The sequence below is a fragment of the Lagenorhynchus albirostris genome, chromosome 7 (assembly GCF_949774975.1).
Source record: "Lagenorhynchus albirostris chromosome 7, mLagAlb1.1, whole genome shotgun sequence".
NCBI classification, from domain to species: Eukaryota; Metazoa; Chordata; class Mammalia; order Artiodactyla; family Delphinidae; genus Lagenorhynchus; species Lagenorhynchus albirostris.
This window is the reverse complement of record NC_083101.1, coordinates 69765988-69791783: the sequence shown is the minus strand read 5'-3', so window position 1 is coordinate 69791783 and position 25796 is coordinate 69765988. Positions and strand designations below refer to the sequence as shown.

At 37.7% G+C, this 25796-nt stretch overlaps 2 protein-coding genes across 2 annotated transcripts in view; one reads left to right on the top strand and one right to left on the bottom strand.

Moving 5' to 3' along the window:
• Nucleotides 1-25796, top strand: part of HACD4 (3-hydroxyacyl-CoA dehydratase 4) — an 807943-nt gene that overhangs the window by 130533 nt on the left and 651614 nt on the right. The window lies entirely within an intron of this gene.
• The window catches only part of FOCAD (focadhesin), a 290793-nt gene that overhangs the window by 70696 nt on the left and 194301 nt on the right, over nucleotides 1-25796 (bottom strand). Inside the window, exons 20-23 of the mRNA XM_060155133.1 lie at nucleotides 25565-25686; nucleotides 11584-11676; nucleotides 5345-5433; nucleotides 2142-2186 (exon numbers count right to left, since the gene is read on the bottom strand). Of these exons, the coding sequence (XP_060011116.1) occupies nucleotides 2142-2186; nucleotides 5345-5433; nucleotides 11584-11676; nucleotides 25565-25686 (349 nt within the window). The remainder of the gene's footprint in view (nucleotides 1-2141; nucleotides 2187-5344; nucleotides 5434-11583; nucleotides 11677-25564; nucleotides 25687-25796) is intronic.

Sequence of the window (25796 nt, the reverse complement as noted above, 5' to 3'; positions counted from 1 at the left end):
TTATCTAGGCAACACCACTGACATTTTAATTAAATTGTCCTTTGAAACAAACAGATGCCATTAACCTAATTAAAAAGCTCAAGGAAGGATGAGCTACCATGATGCTTTCTTAGGGACAAAGTATTACATTACATATTAGTAAAGTGACCCAAGCCTTTGGGGATTTTTATCTTCAGGTTCAAATCTATTTAATTATTAACAATGAAAATAAATTTACATCAATCATCAGGTTTTATCTGTGTTCTGATTCTCCCTTGGTCCTATCCCTGATGCTTTTAAAAATGCTCTCAAATGAGCAAATCAGTCTAATGCTGTGACTAGTGTTTTACTTCCTACATTTAATTTACGCCTCAGAACAAAATAAGCCCTACATTGGCCCAAAGTAGCCTGTGGCAGCCATGGTCCAAGGAATAGAAGGCTAAGCTGGCAGGAGATGGCGATGCGGTCCTCACAAGATTGGAGCAAGTCAGTGGGAAAAAGTAAAGAGAAGGCAGCAGACTGATTTTTTTCTTCCACTCTATCATTAATCTCTCAGCCTCTGGACCTTAACTATCTCCTGCTCACTTGCTGTCATGCCTAGTATTGTCAGGATTGCTTTAATAAGATAAGGTCTATAAAATACTGGGAAATTTTTGATGAAAAGGTAACACCATGAGAACATAAATTATTTTTACTCCATACCACTGAGAATGTGAACACACTCTTTTTAGGTATTAGTCATGAAATGATGCTTTGCAAATCTAAGATTAAAGTCTTGGTGAACTAAAATTTTAGAATGGAATCTGCCAAAACTACTGGAGAGGCAAAATTACAGTTTGTTTTAATAGAAAGCTGCTAGTTTCTTCAGCATTTGAGCTTTTGTTGCAAGTGTCAGAGCACTGTTTTTAACAGGAACTAAGTAGACTACATAATAAAACAAACTATGAAAGGTAAAGGCCAAAGGCAGCCCCCCATCCCAGCACCTCCTCCCCTCAGATAAGCAGCTGAGTGCTCTCCCACTGTGTCTGCAATTCACCAAACTAGGTAAACAGACACAAATGAGTCCCTATCAAAGCCTCTCTGTACTTTAGTTTTCATTTTGTCAACAGATATTTCCCACTGCCTCCCACGGAATTGAGTGTAGGGGAGGATTACCACTATATTCAGAAGACATGAGGCTGAGTAGTGATCAGGTATTGAGATCAGGTTTTAGAGCGAAGTACCTGCTTAAGAAATTGCTGGTGGAAAGCGAATTCTAAGGTAGATGGTGTTTTTTGGGTTTTGTTTTTTAGGCAAAATCTGTGTAGCTACAGAAGGTTCTAGGACATGAGAAAAATAAACTGTAGTTAAATATTTCTAGATAATATAGACTTTCAATACGTATGAAATTCTCTGGGTCAAAGGTATATCTATATTATTTGGTGAATAAGAAGAAAGGAAGTCAAACAGCAGCAAGCTAAGGCTAATAGTGAAAAGGAGAAGCGTATGTAACTTACTACCAGGAACAATTAGGCAGCTTGCTAACAAAGGGACCTGAAGAGACTGATCAAGCAAGTTCACTAAGGTATAATTTTCTTAGTAAGAGTTGGCTTAAGATAAATAAAAAGCCTCAAGATAGCAACACTCAAGTTATTTTTGTTAAAACAACCATAAGGATATGATGGAAACTGCTTTTTTACTGGGTCTTCACATTAGTTTTTAGTATTAAAAAATTCAATATTTAGCTACCCTGGGCCCAATAACACCAGGAGAAAAAAAGGAGGTACTACGTTAAATTATTTACTGGTTCACAGTTGAGATTTAATCATCTGTTTGTAAAATAGACATAATTCACATTAGCAAAGATTTTTTCTCCCCTGTACTAAATCACAATCCTTTAAATCTAAGCCAAAGCACAGGGCATTTTGTTAGGTGTACAGCATGGGCACTACTCTGATGTAAAGTTATGTGCCTGTACTGGTTCCTCCGTATTTTCACAGAAAGACATGTAGTAAGAACTAACTGAATATGAGAAAGGATAACAACTGATTTTTAAAAAAATAACTGAAAAGTCCTTTAAATCCTTAAAGTAATGAAATGCCAGAAAAGGAGAAACTGTTCGTAACTGTGAGGAAGAAAACTATTTATAGAAAATTCCTGGTAAGAGAATAAATGGATCTTACTTTGCAGCTGCTTTGGTGACTTCATCAGTCAACATGTCTCGAACCCTGTGATACAGATGGAAAATAGGTATGAGAGTTTATAGTAGAGCAAGAAACCAATCTTTTTGCTTATTCATCAATTAATAAGAACCTCTGGCAATGACTCCAGATCTTAAAACTTCCATGTAGAATTTTAGTGTAAGGTGAAAGAACGGTAATAAGGGCTTCATTTCCAAGACAGTTTCATCTTCCTAGTCCTTAGGTTACTTAGTAGAGGCAGGGAAGGAGGTCAATGCAACTAATGTGTAGGCAGTGTTTTCATGGTGTCATCTCTTAAACTGAGTGCTGGGTATACAAGTGTCCTTTATATTATTCTCTGTGATGGACTGAATGTTTGTGTCCTGCTGCCCCAAATTCACACGTTGAAATCTTAACTCTGAATGTATGGTATTTGGAGGTGGGGCCTTTGGGAGGTCATGAGGGTGGGGCCCTCATGAATGTGATTAGTGTCCTTAAAAGAAGAGAGAAGAGAGACCAGAGAGCTTGCTTTCTCTCTGCTCTCTGCCATGTGAAGATACAAGGAGAAGGCAGCCATCTGCAAACTTAGGAAGCAGGCCCGCACCAGCACCAGGTCTGCTGTCACCTTGATCAAGGGTTTCCCAGCCTCCATAACTGTAGGAAATAAATTCTGTTGTTTAAGCCATCTGGTCTATGGTATTTTTGTTATAGCAGCCTGAACTGACTAAAACATTCTCTCTTTTCTGCACAAGAGCTCACCAAAACAGCAATTTACTGCTTTCAAATTGTAGATAATAGAATTTTCACTATGTATGTATGCAAAATAAAATTTAAAATGTTTGCTATGGTATACGTGAAACTGATATAATATTATATGTCAATCATACCTCAATAAAAAGACAAATGTTTGTTATAAAATTGAACTAAAAGAAAATACTTACATTTGTGGATTTAAAGGAAGGTATGTTCAATTAAAATATTCACAGTTTTTTTCATATAAGAGTCTTGAGATAAAGTGAAAAACAATCATTGACTGCCAAATTTATATTCCAAAGATGATATCATAACATGTTCACTGTACATTTTGAGTTTCATAAATTCAAAGTTTTTATAACTATCATAAAAGTTTTGCAAATATAACTGTATTTGCATTTGAAATATAATAAAATCTTAGCTATTCAGCACTCTTTGAGAATGAGTCATTCTTAAGAACCAAGTTTTTCAGATAGCTGCAAACTGCTCCTTAAACTTGTACTTTATAAAACCATTTGACAGTAAATTTCTCTAAAACGTATTGTCCAATCTTGGTCTTCCTAAATGGAGTATAGTGCATTCAGTGTATTCTTTTACTGGTCAACTTGAAATATTGACAGATGATGACTTGCCTGTACTTCTAGGTAGAGCCACACCCTCCGTTAGTTCCCTCCTCTTACCTACTCTCCCTTCTCTCTGCTGCATCACCAATTTTTCCTTCTCCACTTGTATTACTCCCCTTAGCTTGTGAACACACTATAATATCTACCATCTTAAAAAAAGAAGCCGCTACTGCCCCATTCCACCGCTTCTCACACAACAGAACTCATTTAGAAGAGTAGCTTATACTTATGACTCCAGTTTATCTCTTTCCACTCTCTAGACCCTTCTATAATTTGGCTTTTCTTCCTACAAAACAGCTCCTTCATGGTCACCAGTTGACTTTCAAGAGGCCAAATCTAATGCTCAGCTCTCAGTCTCCATCTTCTGTAGTCTCAGAGCAGCATCTGACACAATCGGTTGCTCCTTTCTTGAAACACTTTCTTCCTTCAGCTTTTAAGGTGGCTTTTACGATTCCATTCTCTCTTGGTTTTCTTCCTACAACGCTAATCTTCCATCTGCTTTACTGGCTCCCTCATCATGTCCCCCAATTCTAAATGTTGAAGTGCTCCAGGGCTCACTCCTCTGACCTTTTCTCTATCTTTACTCATTCCCCAGATGATCTCATCCAGCATTGTGATTTTAAATGCAGTCGATATGATGATGATTCCCAAATTTATATAACCAGCCCTGACCTTACCCCTGACCTCTAGACTCATAGTCAACAACCCACTTGATATCTCCAAAGTGCAGATCTAATTAGGTATCTCAGGCTTAGCAAGTCTCAAACCTGATTTCTACCCTAGACAGACCTGCTTTTCTATAGTTTTCCCCATCTTAGTAAATGGGAACTCCATACTTTTAGTTATTCACAGTCAAAATCTTGGAGTTATCCTTGACTTCCATCTCTCTCTCACATCCTCCATTCCATATGTCACCATGTATATTTGGAAGAGTATTGCTAACAGACCACTCCCCAAATTATCATTTTCAGAAGATGAAATTAAAACTATGTGTAAAGGAAAATAGGAAGCGAAATCCAAATTCTTAATCTCTAATCTTAAATCCAATGTCACAACGTTTTAAACTGCATTGCTATTTTTTAAATGAATCTAGGAAATGTAACTTAGAATAGAATTAGTTAACTGTACATGTGTACATGTGCGCATGCGCACACACACACAGCTTCTGCTTTTCTACATATGCCAATTGTTAGTAAATAAAAAACTGAAACCAAGTAACCTTTGAACAGATTTTTATATTAAAGAAAGCTGTGGCTACAGGAAAAGCTATTTAGATTCTGGGCACTTTACTTAGATTTAGGCTGCTGCAACATTAATCTGACAAGGTATTCATCACAACCCACGTAACAATTTAAATTGCTTTTAATGTGCCAGCACTTACACATCTCTAGATAATATAGTGGGAATTCACTGGGGGACATCTGCCAAAGAAATTAAAGCCTTGACATGGTAAAATTGCTCCTAATAATGAAGATGTCTTGGGGAGGGAGGAGCAGGGGAGTGGAAGGGTATTCCCTGACTAAATGAGTGGGAAAAACGCAATTTTCATTCAAAAGCATATAAAACAATCAATTATAGGGGAAAAGGGAAAAACAAACCATTTCCACACTGCTTTAGAAAACAATAAAAATATTTAAAAACCATGAATAAAGTGCTCCTTCTTTGATCTGGGGAGGAAATAGAAAATACACCTATCACATCTTCAGCCCTTTGCCCTTCAGGCTCATACAGAGGTTAAAATTCCAACATTAAAGCCTTTAAAGTGGTCACCTTCTCCCTCACAGTTCATTTCCCATAACAAATAATGAGCACAGAAAGCCATCCCCTTACCAGAGCCAGGCTGTGCTTTTTTTGTATTGCACCTCCTCAGGTCCTTCTTTTCCATGTTTTAACTGCAACTCCAGCTCTCCTATCCTCCCCTGCAAAAAGCACAGCATCAATCAGCATGCAAACTCTATGGCCAAAATTATCTTAAAATTTTTTTGGAAACACTTAGGTAACAATCCTTTCCCAATTGGCCTTAGGTGTTCCTGATAAGATATCAGATTTTGACAGAGGATGTGTGAGAAGAGAGAATTGTATCACTGCTCAGGGATTTCCACATTCACCAAATAAGCATATCCTGGAGAAGTTGTATGTTTGGCAAACTTAGTGCAGAGCACTTCATTTGGGGATATCTATTAAAAGCAGATTTGAAGTCCATAGGTCCTAATCAACAAATACCCTATATTGTAAAAATCTGCCTGTGTCAGCAGCTGACAATTTCAACTGACATGATACCAAGATTGGGGTCTGGGTACCAGTATTCTAACAGAATGGAGGAAATGAGTAGGAAGTATATAACACTTAAGATTTAGGTAATGTATAACAAAAGTTATTCTCAAACAGATGCAAATTACATTTCTATTTCTTGACTAAACTTATAGATATAATTCTCAACCTGTACCATGCAATAAAAATATAGCTAATATCGTCATCCCTTTAAGGGCAATGCCTTCAAATATTTATTATCTGTTCTATTTTTTTATACTCAGGATTATTTTGACCAGATGCTTTCCCCTCTACTCCATCACCAATTACATTATTTAAATGTAATTGAAATTCTGGTTTACTGATATACCCTGAACTGAACAAGAACTCAGATTGCATATTGTATTACTGAGTAATACCAAACCATTTTCAGAAGTGGTCGTGCGGCTCACATTCTCACTAGCGGTAAATAAGAGTTATGGCTGCTTCACATCCTCACCAGCATTTGAAATTACCAGGCTTTTAAATTTTTACCATTTTGGGAGGTGTAAAATGGGGCCCATTATGGTTTTAATTTTCATTTTACTGTTTACTGAGATTGAGCATCTTTCCAGATGTTTAATGAATATTTGGGTTTCCTATTCTGTCCATTTTTCTATTGGTTGCCTTTTTCTTATTGATTTTAGAGTTCTAAGGTGTGCTCTACATAAGAAAAATTAAACTCTCTATATATTCTAGAGACGGAAGCAATATAGCTTTAGGTTAAGGATGTGGACTCTGGAATCAGGATGTCCTGACCTAATGTCATTTCCACTTACTTGCTGTGTAAGTTTGGGCAAGTTACTTCACCTCTCTAAGCTTCAATTTCCATTTGTAAAATATAGCAAACACCTAACTCATGGTATTAGAGCATCACATAAAAAAATGTGGAAAAGTGTCTATTTAGTGCAGTGACTGGTACCAAATAACTGCTACCATTACCAGGTTTGCTGTCAAAAACAAACTCTCCTTATTATCTTCTTATAATCTATTCTCTCATGAATATATCTAAATCCTTCTTGAAATAATTCATATTTTTAATCTGTACACTCTCAAAGAGTAAAAGCTTCCCCAAAACATAATATCCAGACTATAAAGTTGCATGCCCTTGTATTTCTCTCATATACTCTCAGTTGCTAGCTTGTAAGCTCATTGAAGAGTACAAGGATGGTTTTATCCATCTAAGGAGTCCCTGTATTTTGCACAACCTCCAGCACACAGTACCCTGGGGTTCACCAGTTCAGGCACTCTGAGATCTGATGGGCATTCTGTTCACATCCTTCATAGTTTCTATTTACTTCAATCATGTTCATCCCCATCTCCGTGTTTTCAATGATAGAATCCTGACCCTTTCATTCTCCCTCTGTCTCTTGGAGCAAGGTATCAGAGGTGATCAAACTGGCAAGATACTGATATTAATATTTAATATTGATAGCAGCCTCCCAAGAGGGTAGGCAAAATAGAAAATCATGTTTAGTGCCTTCTCTGTTTGTTATGCTTCTTAAATCATACCTCTTTCCTCCTAAAACATTTACTTTCCATAATGCTTTCCAAAAAAAAGACAAATAAGAAATTAAAAGGTTAAAAATCTGTTCAGAAATAAGCAAAACACAAAAAGGCCAGTATATGTGCAGCCTCTTGAGAAGGCCTACTTTTCTGATCTCTCCTGTAGCCATAAACCAGTACAACTATTCTATAGTGACTAAGTAAATTTCTCATTTTCTCTTTCTCAGAGTCTCGGTTCTTCTCAATCTCCTCTTCTGAAAGGTCTCTAATTCCTTCTACCCAGCCCCTGTTAGGCTATTTATTCAGATCTACTTTGCATCCAATTCTTCACCTACTGACAACAGAGATCCAATGGCATTTAACTCAGTTACCTCTGCTTCTGGTTAACAGCTGTGGTTAAGGAGGGGGGTAGGGTGGGGACACTCACTGGGAGAGAAAAGGCTGAAATGATCACTTGAAATGAGATTTTTTTTTTTAATAAAGTTATTTATTTATTTATCTTTGGCTGTGTTGGGTCTTCGTTGCTGCACACGGGCTTTCTCTAGTTGTGGCGTGCAGGGGCTACTCTTTGTTGCAGTGCGTGGGCTTCCCATTGCAGTGGCTTCTCTTGCTGCAGAGCAAGGGCTCTAGGCGTGCAGGCTTCAGTAATTGCGTGCACAGGCTCTAGAGAGCAGGCTCAGTAGTTGTGGCACACGGGCTTAGTTGCTCCGCAGCATGTGGGATCTTCCCGGGCCAGGGCTCAAACCATGTCCCCTGCATTGGCGGGTCCTGCCACCAGGGAAGTCCTGCACTGAGTTTTTTGGATTGCCTGTAGATTCCAATTATTAATTTATCTATTCCTCTTCCTTTGTAAAAAAAATCTTCAGCCTAGGTAACCACAAGCTTGCTGGTTACAGTGAGCAAATTTTACCTAACCCTAAACCTGCACATTAAAGACAAACAAACAACCTTTACAAATGGTCAAAGACTAATCTACTAGGGATCACAATTCCTGACCGGTTTTGATTTCAGATTATTGTGCAGCCAGCTGACCAACTCAGGAAACAAGTATCTGCAGTCAACCTGTTTTAACCCCTCTGTCCTGTCTGAGGTCATATTCAGAGTCCCTAAGGGCCCTTCAACCAAAGGCTGGAGACCTTAACCTCCTCAGCATCCCACAAGGGCAGCAAGGTAAAGCCGACCTGTAGAGGGCACTTTACCAAAATGGACTTGGAACTGTCTATCAACTCGTATCTGCATTTTTCAACGTAATGGGAAGAAATCCAAATACCTCCCCATGTCAACCACTTTGATATGCTTATAATTCAAAATCCGACGTTCTTGTGGAAAAATTAGATAAGGCTGGAAGCTGACGCCTAAGCAAAAGCCACTAGAAGCGTTCAAATTGCAAACATTCACATTATAGTCAACCTCTGGGAAATAATGTAGAATGCACCTTTTAGCGTATCTCCTAGGCTTACTGAATAAAACATGGCTCCTCTAAATGATTCTCTAGTCTAATGCTACGAAATATGTCTAACACCAGATGGAAGTAACTATACCTCCTGTACTGAACGAAGAGCTATCCTCCAGGATGGAAATTCTTGATATAGATGAGGAGTTTGGCAGTTCCTCTAATTCTTCTAAGATCCCACAAATTCTGTTTAAGTGTGTGGGCTCATTTAAAAAGACTTGCTGAACAGTTAAAATGCATCAGCATACTTCCAAGTAATAGTGATAGCCTAAAAAGCACTGTTTTTAGTACTTTTCAAATAATACTGAAAATTTTATTATAGTCCCTACTTTGAGTTTCACCTCTTAATCCCCAATTCTCAATGGAACTAGACTTAATAGAAACCCAAAGGAAAGAGATTTTAAGTGATAAATAAATAAAGATACACACTATCACCTACAACAGTAGAAAAGCAGAATAATTGACCTGTGTTACTAAAAATACTCAGCTGGCTTTTCATAAATTGATCTGTCCTCTAAAATATTAAACCAATTTGCATTATTTATAACAACTAATGACGGTGTTAGGGAAAATGCATGATGCAGTGGCCAAGGCTGAGGCTCTGGAATCAGACAAATCCAGGTTAAGTTCCAGTTCTCTCATTTACTGACTGTTAGATTTTGTGCAGTTTGCTTTGCTTTCCTAGCTAACCCTGCTTCCCCATCTATAATCCCATTCTATGTGAGGCTACCAACATCCACTTCAAAGAGCTTCTGTAAAGATGAATTGAAATGCTATACATTAAATGTTGGACAGACACTAGTTATTTAATAAATGGTAGCTCTTGTTATAAAAAAGAAACCACCGAGGGTTTTTTTTTTAATCAGTTGCTTGTCATCTGCATGTTATACCATAATCCTACTCAATTTCACCTTCTTTATGCTAAGAGCTAAATAAAATTCTCAGTACATGCTGCAGGAGGAGTTGTTCTTGCCGGCTCCAGGTGCCTATACTGGAGTACATCCTCTACTAAAGCATCAAAGATTTGTACTGGCATTGCTAGTGGACACGTTAGTCTCCTGCACTGGACTGGGAGCTCACTGAGAGGAAGGAGTGCTTTATTCCTCTTTCTATCCCACACACCCGGCACAGGACCTGGCCAGTAAAGTATGTTCCATAAATGTTTGGTGAAGGAAAACACTGCAAAATTACAAAGGGAAAAATGAGTGTGCGAAAAAGTGCATACTCTGATGAGCAATCTCACTCTTCTTGAATAAAAACTATAATTGGTTAAGGGTGTGTAGGGGTAATTCATTCATTCACTTATGCATCCACTCAAAACAAAGTGGCCAGATGCTGCTGAGGATAAAAAAGTGTGTAGGCCAAGCAAAAGGGTACAATGGTTCCAAGGGAATGTCTTTAAAATGCAGATTCCAGTTTAGTTTGGGGAACCATCTAAAACACTGTTGTTCAGAGTAGGGTTGATAGACTGAATTAAAATCACCTGGCAGCTTGGTAAACATGGAGATTCCTGATCTCCTATTCAGTTCCAGTGAACCAGAATCTCTGAAGATGCATACAACATATTCATTCTAGAATTAGTACTTTATAAATTCTAGAATGAATATGTTGTAGCAAGGTTTTAATTTGAGAACATCAATGCTGAGATGCTTAGTCATTCCTCCGGCCCCACCTCTACCCTTTAGGACAGCTGTTACCTTTAACCATAACACCTCATTTCCTAAGCCTTCATGAAAATCTTATTTTGGGCCATAAATTACTTAAGTAATTTAGATTTTTTCTATCATCCTTAACAGAGAATTTTAAGCTAGGAAAAAGGATTGAGTTAGTAGTTTTTTCCTTATGCAATTAAATGTTCATATATTCCCAAACTGATTAAAAATTATTTCTAACTTTAAAAACTCACAAGCTATAACTTATAATATTACTGGAATAAAAGAAGTCAAATTGAGCGTAATTCATTTATTTAGTGAGCACTAACTATGTTTTAGACACCATGTCAGGTTCTAGAGACGCAACAGAGAGGAAAACACAGCTTCTGGCTTTAAGGAACAGAGTCAACTGGAGGGAGGCCCCAGACATATAACTAGGGTGATAAGGGCTTTGAAAAGGGAAGCATGGGTTCTAAGGAGGCACACAGAGAGGGAAGGCACACAGATAAAACCATGTAAAAAAAACAAGTAGAAATTTGCCATTCCAACATGTGCCCCTTTCACGACTATGACAACTATAAATACAAAGTGAAACTTATTCCTGGAATTGAGAAAAAGGGAAAAGCTGCAAAACCAGCCTTGAATAGGCAGAGAGGGAACGGCAATGCCTGCAACAGAAGGAAGTGTAGGTAAAAGCCAAGAGGTAGGGAAGACATGCTGAGTTTGGGAAAGCAAAGAAATTGAGCAAGGCCGAAAATTCAGGGGAAGGGTTAAGAGACGAAGCTGGAGATGTAAAAGCAAGTCCAGCTCGAGAGGGCGCAGATACAGGATGAAATGATGAGCCCAGTTTGGGACACGCTCAAATTGAGGTGCTGTGGGACAGCCACTGCGGATATCTGGGACAATGAGAGGCGTTCACAGAGCAGCAGGACATCGGAGAGGAGCGCTCAAGAGGCAGCTCTGGATGGAACACACATGTGGCGGGGGGTGGGCATCACATTTAAAATTTAAGTGCAGTTATATATGCATGCCTCACATTCTTTTATGAGCAAAAATAACCGTTGCCTTTTTGATAGTGCTATTTTTCTAAGTGCTCTTACACTAAATACGTATTTGTAGTAAACCTTAAGAGACACGCCCTAGAGCAAGCCACCCCATTGTTTCATTACCTGTAAAATGGCATGATAAGCACGAGTCATATATGCGAGCCAGGCCTGTGGGAGAAAAATTGCACGGTGCCACTCGGAAAGCTGGATGTGAACCTGTGGGAAAAATGTACCATGACATAAGTTAGGCTGCACAGTATTAAAACAGAATGAAATGAAAACTGTATCATCAATTCTCTCTTTCCCTTCATTTTCTATGGTCTGGAATCTAAAACCAAAACAGTCTAGGATCAGAACCACAAATAAGATCTTTCGGATATTTTCAAAGGAGAGGAGCTTAGAGTCCTGTAAAGACAAAATACAGTAAGCCTGGAATTTTCTAAATTAAAGCAAATAAAATCCTACAATAATAACAAGTTAAGATGTATGTGTAATACAAATATGCCCTCGAAAATCAGGGGGAAACTCTGTAAAGCCTCTTGCCAATGTCAGGAAACTAGGTATTGTCTAACAAATCCCCCTAGTAATTTTAAATAAAAATAAATATCGCTCACATCTTGGACTTCCAATATGACAATTTCTGAAGTAATAAACTTAAATTGCCAACAGAAATATCATGTTGTGTAGAAACCAGGATGTTAAGAGCATGCAAATGAGTCCCGCACACAGCAATTGAGCACACCACTAGATAAATGCCCTTTAATCAGTGTGGGTAAACAAGAGAAAAATGATATATGCCAACACTGAAATCCTGTTTCTGAAGACAGGCCCAGACAAAACATCTGGTTTTCATAGTCATTTCTGTTTCTACCTATTAGTATACTGCTATCTTGCGACAAATCTTCCCAGGTCTGCTTCTGTTAAAGAAAGATCACTCAAGAAAAAATAGTCACAGTGCATCACATTTCATGTTTCCTGTAACTCATCTCATCTAAACTCAAACAACGGAAACTTTAGTCTGTGTCTTACAGACAAAAAACAACAACAAACACACAAAAAGGACAAATTTCTACATAATTACCCCAGAATCATGATAACTACAGTATTTAAAGAGATTTTACTGTATTATAGGAATTAATTTTCTCAAGTGCTTTGTGATGGGGAAGAGAACAGCCTCTCTGAATACAGTTGGTTCCCATGGCTTCTGGTATTTTCTTTAATCCCAATCTTAGTGTGGGCCTACTATACGCAAGGGACTCTGGAAGGATGTGAGGATTATAAATCGATCAGTAACTGCACAGAGTTCAGAAATGCGCAGGGAGAGTCAGAAACGTACACAAATAGATTATAAGGCAAAATTATGACGCATCTATGGGAACAAAGAGATCAGTCTGTCTGCAATCTAGCACTCCTCATCCCACTGCTTCTTTTTAAAAAATTAGATACTCAAACTGTATGAAAAAGATACTCAGATCACGAAATGAACCTAAAAAAAAATTATAAAGTCAGATTTCTTGCTTTTCTGATCAAGTACTCACTCTATTGAGTAGGGTAGGGGAAGCCTTGTCAACATGTTAACAAAACTCCTTGAAGGAAGGGGCCTACCAATTCCTGCTTCTTCCCTTGTTATCCAGGAAGCTGTGGCGGCATTAATTAGTCCTTGACCTTGCTCTTTGTTTCCAAAATGTGGGGACTTCCCTTTAGCTTTTTCCTACCCTTTTCAAAAAATACATTAATTATCTTTAAGTTCCATTTTGAGACCTGGATTTCACAGAAAGGATACAAACACCACAACTGAAACTTTTATCTCTTACTTCAGAACCTCAAAATATTTCAAAATTTTGCTGCTACATAATCCATGGACATCATTGCACAACTGAGAATATCCACAGTCTCAGCAAACTGGCAAAAAGAGCACTGGATGTTCTTGGAAAGACAGCGATCTCAATTGGCTTCTTAAACTTGAGTTAAAAAAAGAAAGTAATATGAAAAAATATGTAAAGGAACATGAGCAAATCAAATGCTGAGCTTCTAAGAACAAAGACTGTCATGCCAGGAAACCTAGTTACAAGGAGGCTATAAACCGAAGGTTAAAGCTAACCCTCTTGCTGCTGTTCAGACCACATCTGAAGGTGGGTGCAGGGAAGCAGTCATGCTTGAGCCTAGACACCTGCCTGAACTCCCCAGGTTTCATGAGATTACACCTAGTCTTAGTGTTCTGTGGAGTTAGCTGTGACTAAATCTCTTTAAAAATGCACTTTCTCGCTCTTTCCCTTACAGAAGAGAGACTTAGAGAAACAGCTTAAACATAGTCATGCCCTTACTCTCCAGTTGTGTTACAGGCAGAGAAGACTTCCTTGACCATGTTTAACAAAAACACATTTTAGGATGTGTTCAGTCACCCCATAGAGGTTAATGGTGCTAGGCTGAAAAATATAATTTGCATTACTGAAGTATGAAAATCATGTATAATTTGCTGTACTGGTGAGATGGCTTTGCAGGAAGCCCAAGGAACAAACTAATTCCAATCATGAAGTTTCAACCCTGTTATTCAACAGATGATAAAGCAGGGTTCTCAACCACTGTGCACCGAGTTTTAATTAACACATGAAATACAGTTTTTCTAAGGCTAACTATGTATACCCTTGCAGTGAACAGGTGTCTAATGGACTGCTAAGGTGAGCAGCTTCTATGACTTAGGAAAGAATAAGAGTTTCTATGTCTAAGAGGTAGTACTAAGTATAACGAAACATTACTGCACATGCCTAAAAAAGAGACTACGTTAGGGAAATACGCAAGTAGGGTAAAGGGGGAAAAGAAGGATTATAAGGCAAGAGTGGGGACAGAAGCAGGTCACAGGACTAAATAGGGTGGTCAGGGTATCTCGTTGAGAAGATGAAGCCTGAGTGAAAACTTGAAGGAAATGAAGAACTGGTGGGAACGTAAAATGGTTCAGCTGCTGTGGAAAACAGTTTGGTGGTTCCTCAAAAAGTTAAACATAGAATGACCAAATGACCTAGCAATTCCACTCCTAGGTATATACCAAACAGAACTGAAATGACATATTTAAACAAATACTGTACGTGAATGCTCAAGCAGCACTTTCACAGTAGTCGCCAGGCAGAAATAACCCCAATGTTCATGAATGAATAAATGGATAAACAAAATATGATAAATCCACAATGGAATATTATTTGCCCATAAAAAGGAATGAAGTACTAACGCATGCTACAATGTGGATGCACCTTGAAAACATTATGTGAAAGTCAAAGAAGCCAGACACGAAAGGTCACATGTTATATGATTCATTCCATTTATATTAAATGTCCAGAACAGGTAAATCCATAGAGAGAGAAAGCAAATTAGTGGTTTCCAGGGGTGGGGAGGAGGTAGGGAGAGGAAGAAGTGGGAGGGAATGTTTAATGCATACATGGTCTCATCTAAGGGTGATGAAAATGTTTCAGAACTAGACAGAGGGGAAGGTTGCACACTGTGAATGTACTAAATACCACTGGATTGTAGATTGTACACTTTAAGCTTTAAAATGGTTAGTTTGATGTTATGTGAATTTTACCTCAATTAAAAAAAAACCCCACAAGGTAAGGCAAAGATCCCTAAAGTGAGCACATGGCTGACCTGTTTTAGGAACAGAAGGGAGGCCAGGGTAACTAGCACAGATAGAGTAAGCAAAGAGGAGAGTGTAAAAAGAGAAGGCTGGAGAATTAACAGGAGAAAGCAGGGCCTCCTAGGTCACTTCCCAGGACTTGCCTTTACTCTTACTAAAGGGGGAGCCATTATAAGGTTTTGAGAAAAATGACACAATCTAATCTACATCGTAAAAGGATCATGCTGACTGCTCTGTTGAGAACAGACTGTAGCGGGCAAAGGCCAAAGCAGAGAAATCTACTCAGAGGCTCCTGCAAAAATCCAGGTAAGAGACAATGGTGGCTCGAGTGGTAGCAGTAACACTGTAGAATAAAAGTTTTCGAGTATTTAGCTGTGTAATTTTTCCAGCCCACCCCAAATATTAAGTAAAATGCCAATATATAAAACAGAGAAGCAAAATTTGTGTAAATGAAGTAAGGGTGACGGCTGAGGGCTTGGCGTTCAGCCCTCTTGATCATCTGAGTCTACTTTGTGGTGGTCTCTAGCACTTTTTAAAACACAGTTTTAACTAGAGGGACATAAAAGAGATCAGTGGTTGTCAGGAGATGGGGGAGCGGGGTAGGAGCTGACTACAAAGGAGCATGGGGGGATTTTCGGGTGATAGAACTGTTCTCATCGTGACTGTGGTACTGATTAGACAAATGTGTTCATGTCTCAAAATTCATAGAACTATATACTAAAAGGGGAGAAACCTACTGTATGCATATAACTCAATAGAATAAAATTTAAAATACATAGTTTGAAAATGGCTACTTTTAGAACATACACTTCTCAAACATTCACCTCCCACCATCTAATACCCTCTGTATACTTCTTTGTCATCATCATTCAAAATCCACTCTTTCTCTTATCTTTCCTTTTCCTATCAATATTACCCCATCAATATTACAATCACCAGGTTTGAAATTTCTGATTTATCCTGGACTTCTCCCTTGCCCCCAACTCAACTGTCATCTCTACCTCTAAAATGTTTACTATGTTTGTCCCTACTTCCTCACTGGGTGAGTCCTAATTCCTGCCTTGATTACTGAGGCCACCTAACTGATCTCTTAACAGCCTAAAATCTTTCTTCCTTCTAATACATCCTGAATGGTGTTGCTACTATTACATTAACTCAGAACTTCTTTTCAAAAACCTTTGATGGTTCATTAAAGAATAAAGTCCAAATTCTTCTGTGCTGTGTCCAAAGTATCTTAGAATCAAATTAAGAAAAATTTATTGTAGGAGCCTCCCTGGCAGGTTCGATCCCTGGTCAGAGAACTAAGATCCCACATGCCACTCATAGCGGCAAAAAAAAGAAAAAAGAAAGAATTTGTTGTTATGTGAGAACTCTGCTGCCCTGCTGGTTAAGATCCTCATCCAATTTCCCCACTTGATTTTCTGCTCCTCTCTTTCATTTAACCTGTATTCTGCTTGATTTGGGTTATAAACCAATTCCCAAGCCTGTCCTATATTCTACAAGACCTTTGCATTCACTGACTGCTTCTGCTGCTTTTAATGCCCAGTCTTCCTCTCACCTCTACTTTCTGAAATAATTTCTCCCATCCCTATGCTTGGAAATACACTATATGCCTCTCCCGTTATACTCAACAGATTCCATCTTAGACTATTTGTTCATGGACCTTAATCTCATACAATCCCAAGGGCAGAGATCATATCCTATTCATCCCGGAATCCCTCCCATGAAACCCACAACAGTATCTCGCACTTAAGTGTTCACTTAAATACCTGCTGAGTTTAACCAATTAAACGTACAGTGTTAGCTTTAAGGCAAAATCTTGTCATGTGAAAGCCACACTGTCATAAACAAGTAATCACAGAAAGTTATGATGTGTAAAAACACAATGTTAGAAAACTTTTTTTAGTAGGCATGGCTAAACACAAACACAAGTTGTTGAGAATACAGTTATTTGAAATTTTACAGAACATGTCCAAAATGTTCTGGCTGGGAAATGTTTCATTCCAGATTAAAAACACAGTGACTGACAAGGTGAAATTTTAAAGCGGGTATTATAAACTTTGTATTTTGAAATTTCCTAACGAAACTTTTTAATTTGTATCATACAAGTTCTAATGACATATACGTGAAATACTCGGTCAACAGAAATATCCTGCTTAGAAACACAATTCATAAATGTAGCGGGAATGTCAAAAGACAGAATGAAAAAGGAGATGTTGTTTCCTCACTGATGCATGTTTTTCTTGAAGGAACTACATGGCTACCTAATTAGATAATTTACTGTTCAGAATATATTGCCCAGAAATTTGGTAATGTTTTCTACCTCTTGAGTGATCTTAACAAATACAATTGTTCATTTATAAGAAAATACCCATTTTAACAGCACTTCAATAAATAATTTAAATCAAGTAAGACAAGCTTTGGTGAGGCTGTTTGACTGTAAAACTAGAATGGGATAAGGTAGAGCAGCACATAAAAATCAACAGGTAAAGTGTTTGTTATTGATTTTAAAACCGCAATCTCACAAAGTAAGGCATATTCACGTTAACCAGATGTATATATTATTATCAAAAGAATAAAAGTATTTAACTTCAGTTGCTACGCGGACACACCAATACTGAGCCACTACATTTGGTCTGTGACATACACACACTCCTCCCACATTCCCAGAAGAAAAACCATTTATACTTAGTGTTAGAGACCCCCAAAGCCACTCAATGTCCCACTGTTTATAAATAAGAAATCATAGGCTTCAGTTGTCTGTCAATAGTAATCTTGTTTGCACGGTATAAATTTTCTATTATTCCTGTCCCCTGACAAATAGTGACTGGAAGACGAGAAGGGAGGGCTTATAGAGGACACATTTTTAAAGTAAAATGACACTTATCACTTTGTAGGTGCTTTCTGGACATTTAAAACTCTCTCTCTCCTTCCACCCTCCCTCCGTCCCCCCCTCATTCTCTCTCCAGCTTAGTCTCTCTCTCTCTTCCCCTCTCCCCCCACTCCCCCTTCCCATGAGGATAACATTAGCTTGAAAGCTGACAATTCAATCACATCTCAAGCAACCATTTACTCTGTTATTTAATAGGAAGGGGGAAAACCCTGTTACCATAACAACTCACATCACATGGTAATTATGGAGTTTCTAAAATACAGCAAACAATACTTTTCACAGTGTTTTCTAAGGGGAATGTGTAATAAGCACAGATACCACTTCTCACAATTATTATTCAAAATTTTCATCTAACTGTTTCATATTGCATGAATGCTAACATACTCCATGTTTTTCATAAGAAATATGTTTTTAAATAAAGAAGGAACTGAAAGAAAAGGGCAAATGATGGGTTATATCACATGTACTTTTGGGTATCTAGGGAAAAAATGTAAAGAAGGCAGAAGAAAAAAATTAATTTATAAGGCAAAACAAAACAAATGATGATCAATTTCAAAAGAAAGAAAGAAGAAAAAAGATTTCATTCAGAGTAGTGCTGCCAATAAGCCTGATAAAGGCTTCTCTGACATAAAAATGAAAAAGAGCTCATTACCTAATGCTGAGGCATAAATATGGTTGGGTAGCAGCAGGATCAGGAAAATTTGCATGTGCCCAAAGATGGAGGAAATAATGAAGCAAGGCTGCCATTCTCATCCAGGGACAAATAAGTATCATCCAATTTAGGTGAGAGTATCATGTCAGAGTTAGAAGTGCCAAAGGATGACAAGACAGTCAGCAACTTTCAGGGAAAGAAACTGTCATTCACCTTCAGCTTCCTCATCAACAGGAGCCAAGTTAGTCTCAGGATGAGAAGTAGTTATAAATCAGGGCAGAAGGGCTTCCCTGGTGGCGCAGTGGTTGAGAGTCTGCCTGCCGATGCAGGGGACACGGGTTCGTGCCCCCGTCCGGGAAGATCCCACATGCGGCGGAGCGGCTGGGCCCGTGAGCCATGGCCGCTGAGCCTGCGCATCCAGAGCCTGTGCCCCGCAACGGGAGAGGCCACAACAGTGAGAGGCCCGCGTACCGCAAAAAAAAAAAAAAATCAGGGCAGAAGAGGACAGTCACTTGAGCTTGGAGAAGCCCTAGTAGAGCTGAAATGACCCCTGGTTGTCCCCTGTTCAAAGGAGCAAAGAGAGAACGGGCACTTCAGTTTTAGAGAAATCTAAACAGGACAGTGATTATACAGAACTGCTCCTGGTAGGTCAGGTCAAACCCAAATCAGACATAGATCTGTGATCCTTCCGAAAGTATAACGTGGGAGAGTTTCACTTTAAGAAAAGTCAATGAAAAACAAAAACAGGAAGAAGGGGATATAATGCTTTCCAAAAGAATTCATCACAGATTGAATAGCTAGTTCTCCATGACACTGAAAATACTTGATTTAACTAACACAATTATTGAGAAATATTGACAATTACATAAAGCAAAATACACTTCAAAATATGAAGAGCAGAGCCCTGGGACATTCAAAACCAAGTTCTTTTATCCATCCATTCATGCACTCACCCATCTATAGTTGTATGCATTAGGGCCATAGAATATCCTATAGGTATATGTAACCTTTGGCAGAGAGGGGAGGCTAAACCATATAAATGAATAACAACACCAACAGTATATAATAGCTTGTTCAAATGACAACAACGTCACTTCTTAGTAAGACCTCAACAATTATTAGATTGACCATCAATTTAATAGCAACATTTCTGGAAAAAGGAAATGATCCCACTAAATGCATGTATAAAGTATAGGACACATCCAAGTTTCAAAAGGATTAAAATCATTTACAAAGTGTCTACTATGTGCCAGGAATACTAAGCACTGGAACAACACATGACCAAAACAAACTCCCTGATTTTATAAAATTTACACTTTAAAAAAGGAGAGAGACAGGCTAATTGTCATGTATGCTGTGCCACCCAAATCCCCACTTCAGGATTAGTAGGGATAGATGGATAGATAAATAGCTTCATGTATTAAATAAATTGAATTCATAGTTACAAACATTCCTAAAGAAAACTCCAAGCCCAGAATTTTCACTAGAAAATTCTACTGCCCATTTTAGGAAAAATTATTTATTAGGATAGCATTATCCTGATAACACATCAGGCAAAGGTATTACAAGGAAACTACAGAACCATACCCTTCATAGGTGCAAAGATGCAAAAATCCTTAACAAAATATTATTAGCAAATCAAATTCAGCAATAAATAAATAGGATACTTCATTATAATCAAGTGGAGTTTATCCTAGGAATGCAGATTTGGTTCACATTAGAAAATCAATCAAGATAATTCATCATATGGGGCTTCCCTGGTGGCTCAGTGGTTGAGAGTCTGCCTGCCGATGCAGGGGACACGGGTTCAGGCCCCAGTCCGGGAAGATCCCACATGCCGCGGAGCGGCTGGGCCCGTGAGCCATGGCCGCTGAACCTGAGCGTCTGGAGCCTGTGCTCCGCAACGGGAGGGGCCCCAAAAGTGAGAGGCCTGCATACCGCAAAAATAATAATAATGAAATAATTCATCATATCAACAAACCAAAAAAGTATACAATCATTTCAATAAATGTAGGGAAAAAATATTTGACAAAATTAAACATCTATTTGTAATAAACCCCTTAACAATTTAGGAATAAAAGGAAACTTCATCAACCTAATACAGGATATCTACAAAATCTCTACACTAAAATAAACTAAATATAACATCATATTTAATATTAAGACACTGAATGCTTTCCCCCAAGACTGTTAACAAGATAAGAATTTCTGCTCTCACCACTGCTATTCAACCACACCAAAGGGTCCTACACAGTGCAATCAGGCAAGAAAAAGAAATCAAAGGCATACAGATCCAAGAGAAAAACAGTATGACAATCTATATTCATAGGCAACATTACAATGAAAAACAAAAAGAATCTACAAAAAAGCTACAAGAAAATGTAAGTGGGTTTAGTAAGGCCATAAAAAAGTATCAATAACATGTTTATATTCTAGCAATGAGCAGTTGGAAATTAAGACAAACCAAAAAACAGTCTAATCGCACTAGCATAAAAATACTTAGGGATATGCAATACTTATTAAATTTAACAAAATATGTGCAAGATTTGTAGTAAGAAAACAATAAAACATGATCTAAGATAATAGAGAAATATACCTTGTGTATGGGTTGAAAACTTAATATTATTAAGATGTCAATTCTCTCCCAAATTGATCTACAAATTCAATTTGCATTTCTACCAAAATTACAGCAGGCTTTTTTTGTAGCTTCTCAAAGCTGATTTAAAATTTATGTGGAGGGCTTCCCTGGTGGCACAGTGGTTAAGAATCCGCCTGCCAATGCAGGGGACACGTGTTCGAGCCCTGGTCTGGGAAGATCCCACATGCCATGGAACAACTAAGCCCATGCATCACAACTACTGAGCCTGAGCTCTAGAGCCCGCACACCACAACTACTGAAGCCCGCGCGCCACAACTACTGAGCCTGTGCTCCACAACTACTGAAGCCCATGTGCCTAGAGCCCATGCTCTGTAACAAGAGAAGCCACTGCAATGAGAAGCCCACACACCGCCAACGAAGAGTAGCCCCCGATTGCGCAACTAAGGAAAGCCCGTGCGCAGCAATGAAGACCCAACACAGCCATAAATAAATAAATAAATAAAATTTATGTGGAAAAGCAAAGGGCTTAAGACAGCCAAATTTAAACCAAAATTGGAAGAGTCATATTACTTGATTTCAAGACTTATTATAAAGCAACAGTAGTGAAACTGTGTGGTTTTGATGAAAGTCTACACACTTAGAACAATGAAACAAGATTAAGTACAGAAATAGACCCATACATATATGGACAAATGATTTTTTTTTTTTTTTTTTTTTGTGGTACGCGGGCCTCTCACTATTGTGGCCTCTCCCATTGCGGAGCACAGGCTCCGGATGCGCAGGCTCAGCGGCCATGGCTCACGGGCCTAGCCGCTCCGTGGCATGTGGGATCTTCCTGGACCCGGGCACGAACCCGTGTCCCCTGCATTGGCAGGTGGGCTCTCAACCACTGCACTACCAGGGAAGCCCGACAAATGATTTTTTGACAAAGGTGCCTCGGTGAAGAAAGGATGGTATACTCAACAAGTATAACTCATACCTTATGAAAAATTAACTCAAATAATCATAGGCTAAAATGTAAATCTTAAACCATAAAGCTTCTTCTACAAGAAAACTCAGGCGATCCATCAAGTGATCAATGGATAAACTATATATGATATATTCATACAATGGAATATTATTCAGCTGTAAAAAGGAATGAACTGCTGATACATACTATAGTACATATAAATCTTGAAAACATTATACTAAGTAAAAAAACCCATACCAAAAAACCCACATATTGCATGATCCCATTTATATAAAATGTCTAAAACTGGCAAAACTACACAGAAAGAAAGTGGATTCGTGGTTGCTGAAGGCTGGGATGTGAGGAAAATGGAGAGTGACTGCTAATGGGTACAGAGTTCCTTTTCATTATGATGAAAATATTCTAAAATTGATTGTGGTGATGGCTATGCAACTCTGTGCATATACTAAAACCACTGACTTGCACACATTAAATGAGTGAACTTTACGGTACATAAATTATACCTCATTTTTTTTTAATTAAAAAAAAAAGAGAACACGGGGGAAAAAAAAGCAGAAAAACTTTGAGACTTGGGGTAGGACAAAAAGCAAGAACCATAAAAAAAACTTGAGAAATTCTTCAAAACTAAAGATCTTCTCTTCAAAAGACAAATGAAAAGTTACAGAGTAGGTAAAAACATGTGCAAAACACATTTCTAATTTAAAAAACATCCAGAATATATAAAGAACTCTCATTTGAAAACAAAAAACCTGGATTAAAAATGGGCAAAAGAACAGAACACTCTATGGAAGAAAAAATATGAATGGTGAATAAATACATGAAAAGATGTTCAACATCAGCAGTCATTAAAAAAAAACACGAATTAAAAACCACAAAAGGGAAACCACTAACCACTATGAGAACTGCTAAATTTAAAAAGCTGACCATATTGAGCACTGGCAAGGAAGGCAGAGCAACCAGAACTCCCTTACATTGCCGGTGGGCACTCAAAATGGGACAGTCACTAGAAAAACAGTCGGGTAGTTTCTTACATTCACTCACCAAAAGACCTAGCAATCCCATTCTTAGGTAGTTATTTACTCAAAAGAAATGAAAACAGATGTCCACACATACACCTGTATGATAATGTTTATAGCCGCTTTAGTCATAATCTGGAAAAAGTAGAAACAACCCAAAGGTCCATCAATGGGTAAATTAATACACAGATTGAAATAATGACGACAGGCTTTTTAAAAACAAAAAGACTCAGAACAGAGCAGTGATGGGAACCTAAGCAAAGTCTGAAGAAACTTCAGCTGGAAAAATACCAAAGGGACTGCTACAAAAGAAACACTAGAAGAAAGGAGGAGAGTTAGGAAATACTAGAGTCATCCTGGAAAAAACCAAAGGTATTTTAAAATTGTTCTCTGATTGCCCTGGGATGGTACAAGGTAGTTCAAGAACTGGGTAATCATACTTCTTGGGTTCAACTTCCAGGCTCCTCTACTCACCTGTGTCATGCACATTAACAGTACCAACCTCATAGTGTGAATATAGAGATTAAATGAATTAATATATGCATGGCAAATTTTGAAGCATCTGAGCTGGTTATTAGCTATTATTATTGCAATTGTTATACCTATTAACTAGCTCTTAAAATTCTTATTTGTTGTCAGTCTGAGAAACTGCATGGCTCATTCTCTATCTCTTTTTTTAAAAAATGGATTATAGTAAGCAGAAAATGAATCCAAACAAAATCCTACCATAGATTTGGCAGAATTCTGTCTCATGTGTCTTCCAATTGACTCCTAAAATTATGATCTTTTCTCATCTCTTGAAATTTTCTAGGCATTCTAAAATACAAGCAACAAGTATCATAACCCAAATATTTTCTCTGTTCACATCTAAGGTACACCTCATAAGTTCTGATTCCATTTTCTGAATTTATTAGGTGTCTTCTGCTACCTCCACATTAACACTTTTTTTGTTTCTTTTCTGATGGTACTTTTAAAGTTAGGCTTCCATTAATACTTAACAATTTGGTTACCCACGTTAAGTCCACAGCTTTAAAACCCAAAAAGGTACCAAATCTCTCTCTTCTCCATACCAACAAATAATATGCTAGGGAGAACAAATCTAGAAATTACCTATGCTTTTTCCTCTTTTATGAAATTAAACCTCTCTTCTTCCCAGAGAAACACTGCTCTCCCCAGATCTTTCTTCCCTCCTTAGTTAAATAAAGACACTGTGTTAGACAAAAAAGGTTCTGAACCAAATATTTACATAATTTCAATTCTAACTAAATATATAAAACTAATATGGGTGGCTAGGATAGAGGTGGGTCTATAAAATCTGGCTATGCTGGGACTTCCCTGGCAGTCCAGTGGTTAAGACTCTGCACTTCCACTGTAGCGGGCACGGCTTCAATCCCTGGTCAGGGAACTAAGATCCCTCATGCCATGCATGTGCACGGCCAAAAAACAAATAAACAAAAAACCTGGCTATGCTAATTGGTGGCAATTGGTATGACACAGAATATAATCAAATCAAATTAGTGATGCCAAGATTTATAAATTATGTCTCAAAATAAGATTTAATACAAACATACTGTAGCAGCACTATTTTTACCTCATATCCTTTAAAATTTTTACAATTTATATATTTTCATTTATAATTTGTATATAACTTATGTTTAAATTAGGTAAAATAAACCTCTTTGCTGTGATATTTTGTTTTGTTATTCATTCATACATATTAATTTATATATAACTGAATAACTGTCATAAAATTTTTAAAAAAACCAAAAAAACAAATTTCCCAAGTGCTTTACAACTTCCCTCTTCCCTCTCGTATTGCTACCATCTGCAACGATCAGATTTCAAGCAAAAAATAACGTAACTTTATTTTAAAAGGGTGGTCTAAAAGAAAAATTAAATAAACACTAAAACCATAGGTTGTTGTTTTTTTCCCTAAACTCTATTATTTACTGTTAATTCCCAAAATATAAACACTGGTGCTCTACATACTTTCAAAGGATCACAATTAAGAAACAGGCAAAATTATTTCTTTAAATAATAAATTGGTATTTATTCTGAAATACAGAAGTTAAATACTGATGAAATAAACCAAATTCCAAGATACTACTCCTTAATAGGCTGAACAGTGGGGAAGCATGCCAGTTTCTTTGAGAAATACCTCAAAATATTTTAGTATTCAGTTGGCTCAATTATTCTGGTTGTCTTTAAAAGCCACTTAAATTAATTATGATAAAGAGAAAAATAATTCCCAAACACACACTAAATCTCATGGGCATAAAGTGAAGGAGGGAAACCCCAAAACATATATAAGCAAGAAGAACCTGTTACAGAGCATGGGAAGGCACCTACCTCATGCACTAGAGCGAGTGAAGTCTGCTTGAAACTTCGCCCTCTATTGGCCATCAGTCTATTCAATGGTTTGCCATCTTTACTCTGATACATTGAAATATCATAACAAAACAGCATACCACCTTAAAAAAAAATAAAAACATTGCTTATGGCAAAACTCATTAATTAGGGCCTCAGTAATCCATATTCAATCAATCTGTATAGAGAGATTTAGAAATTAAAAGAATATGCT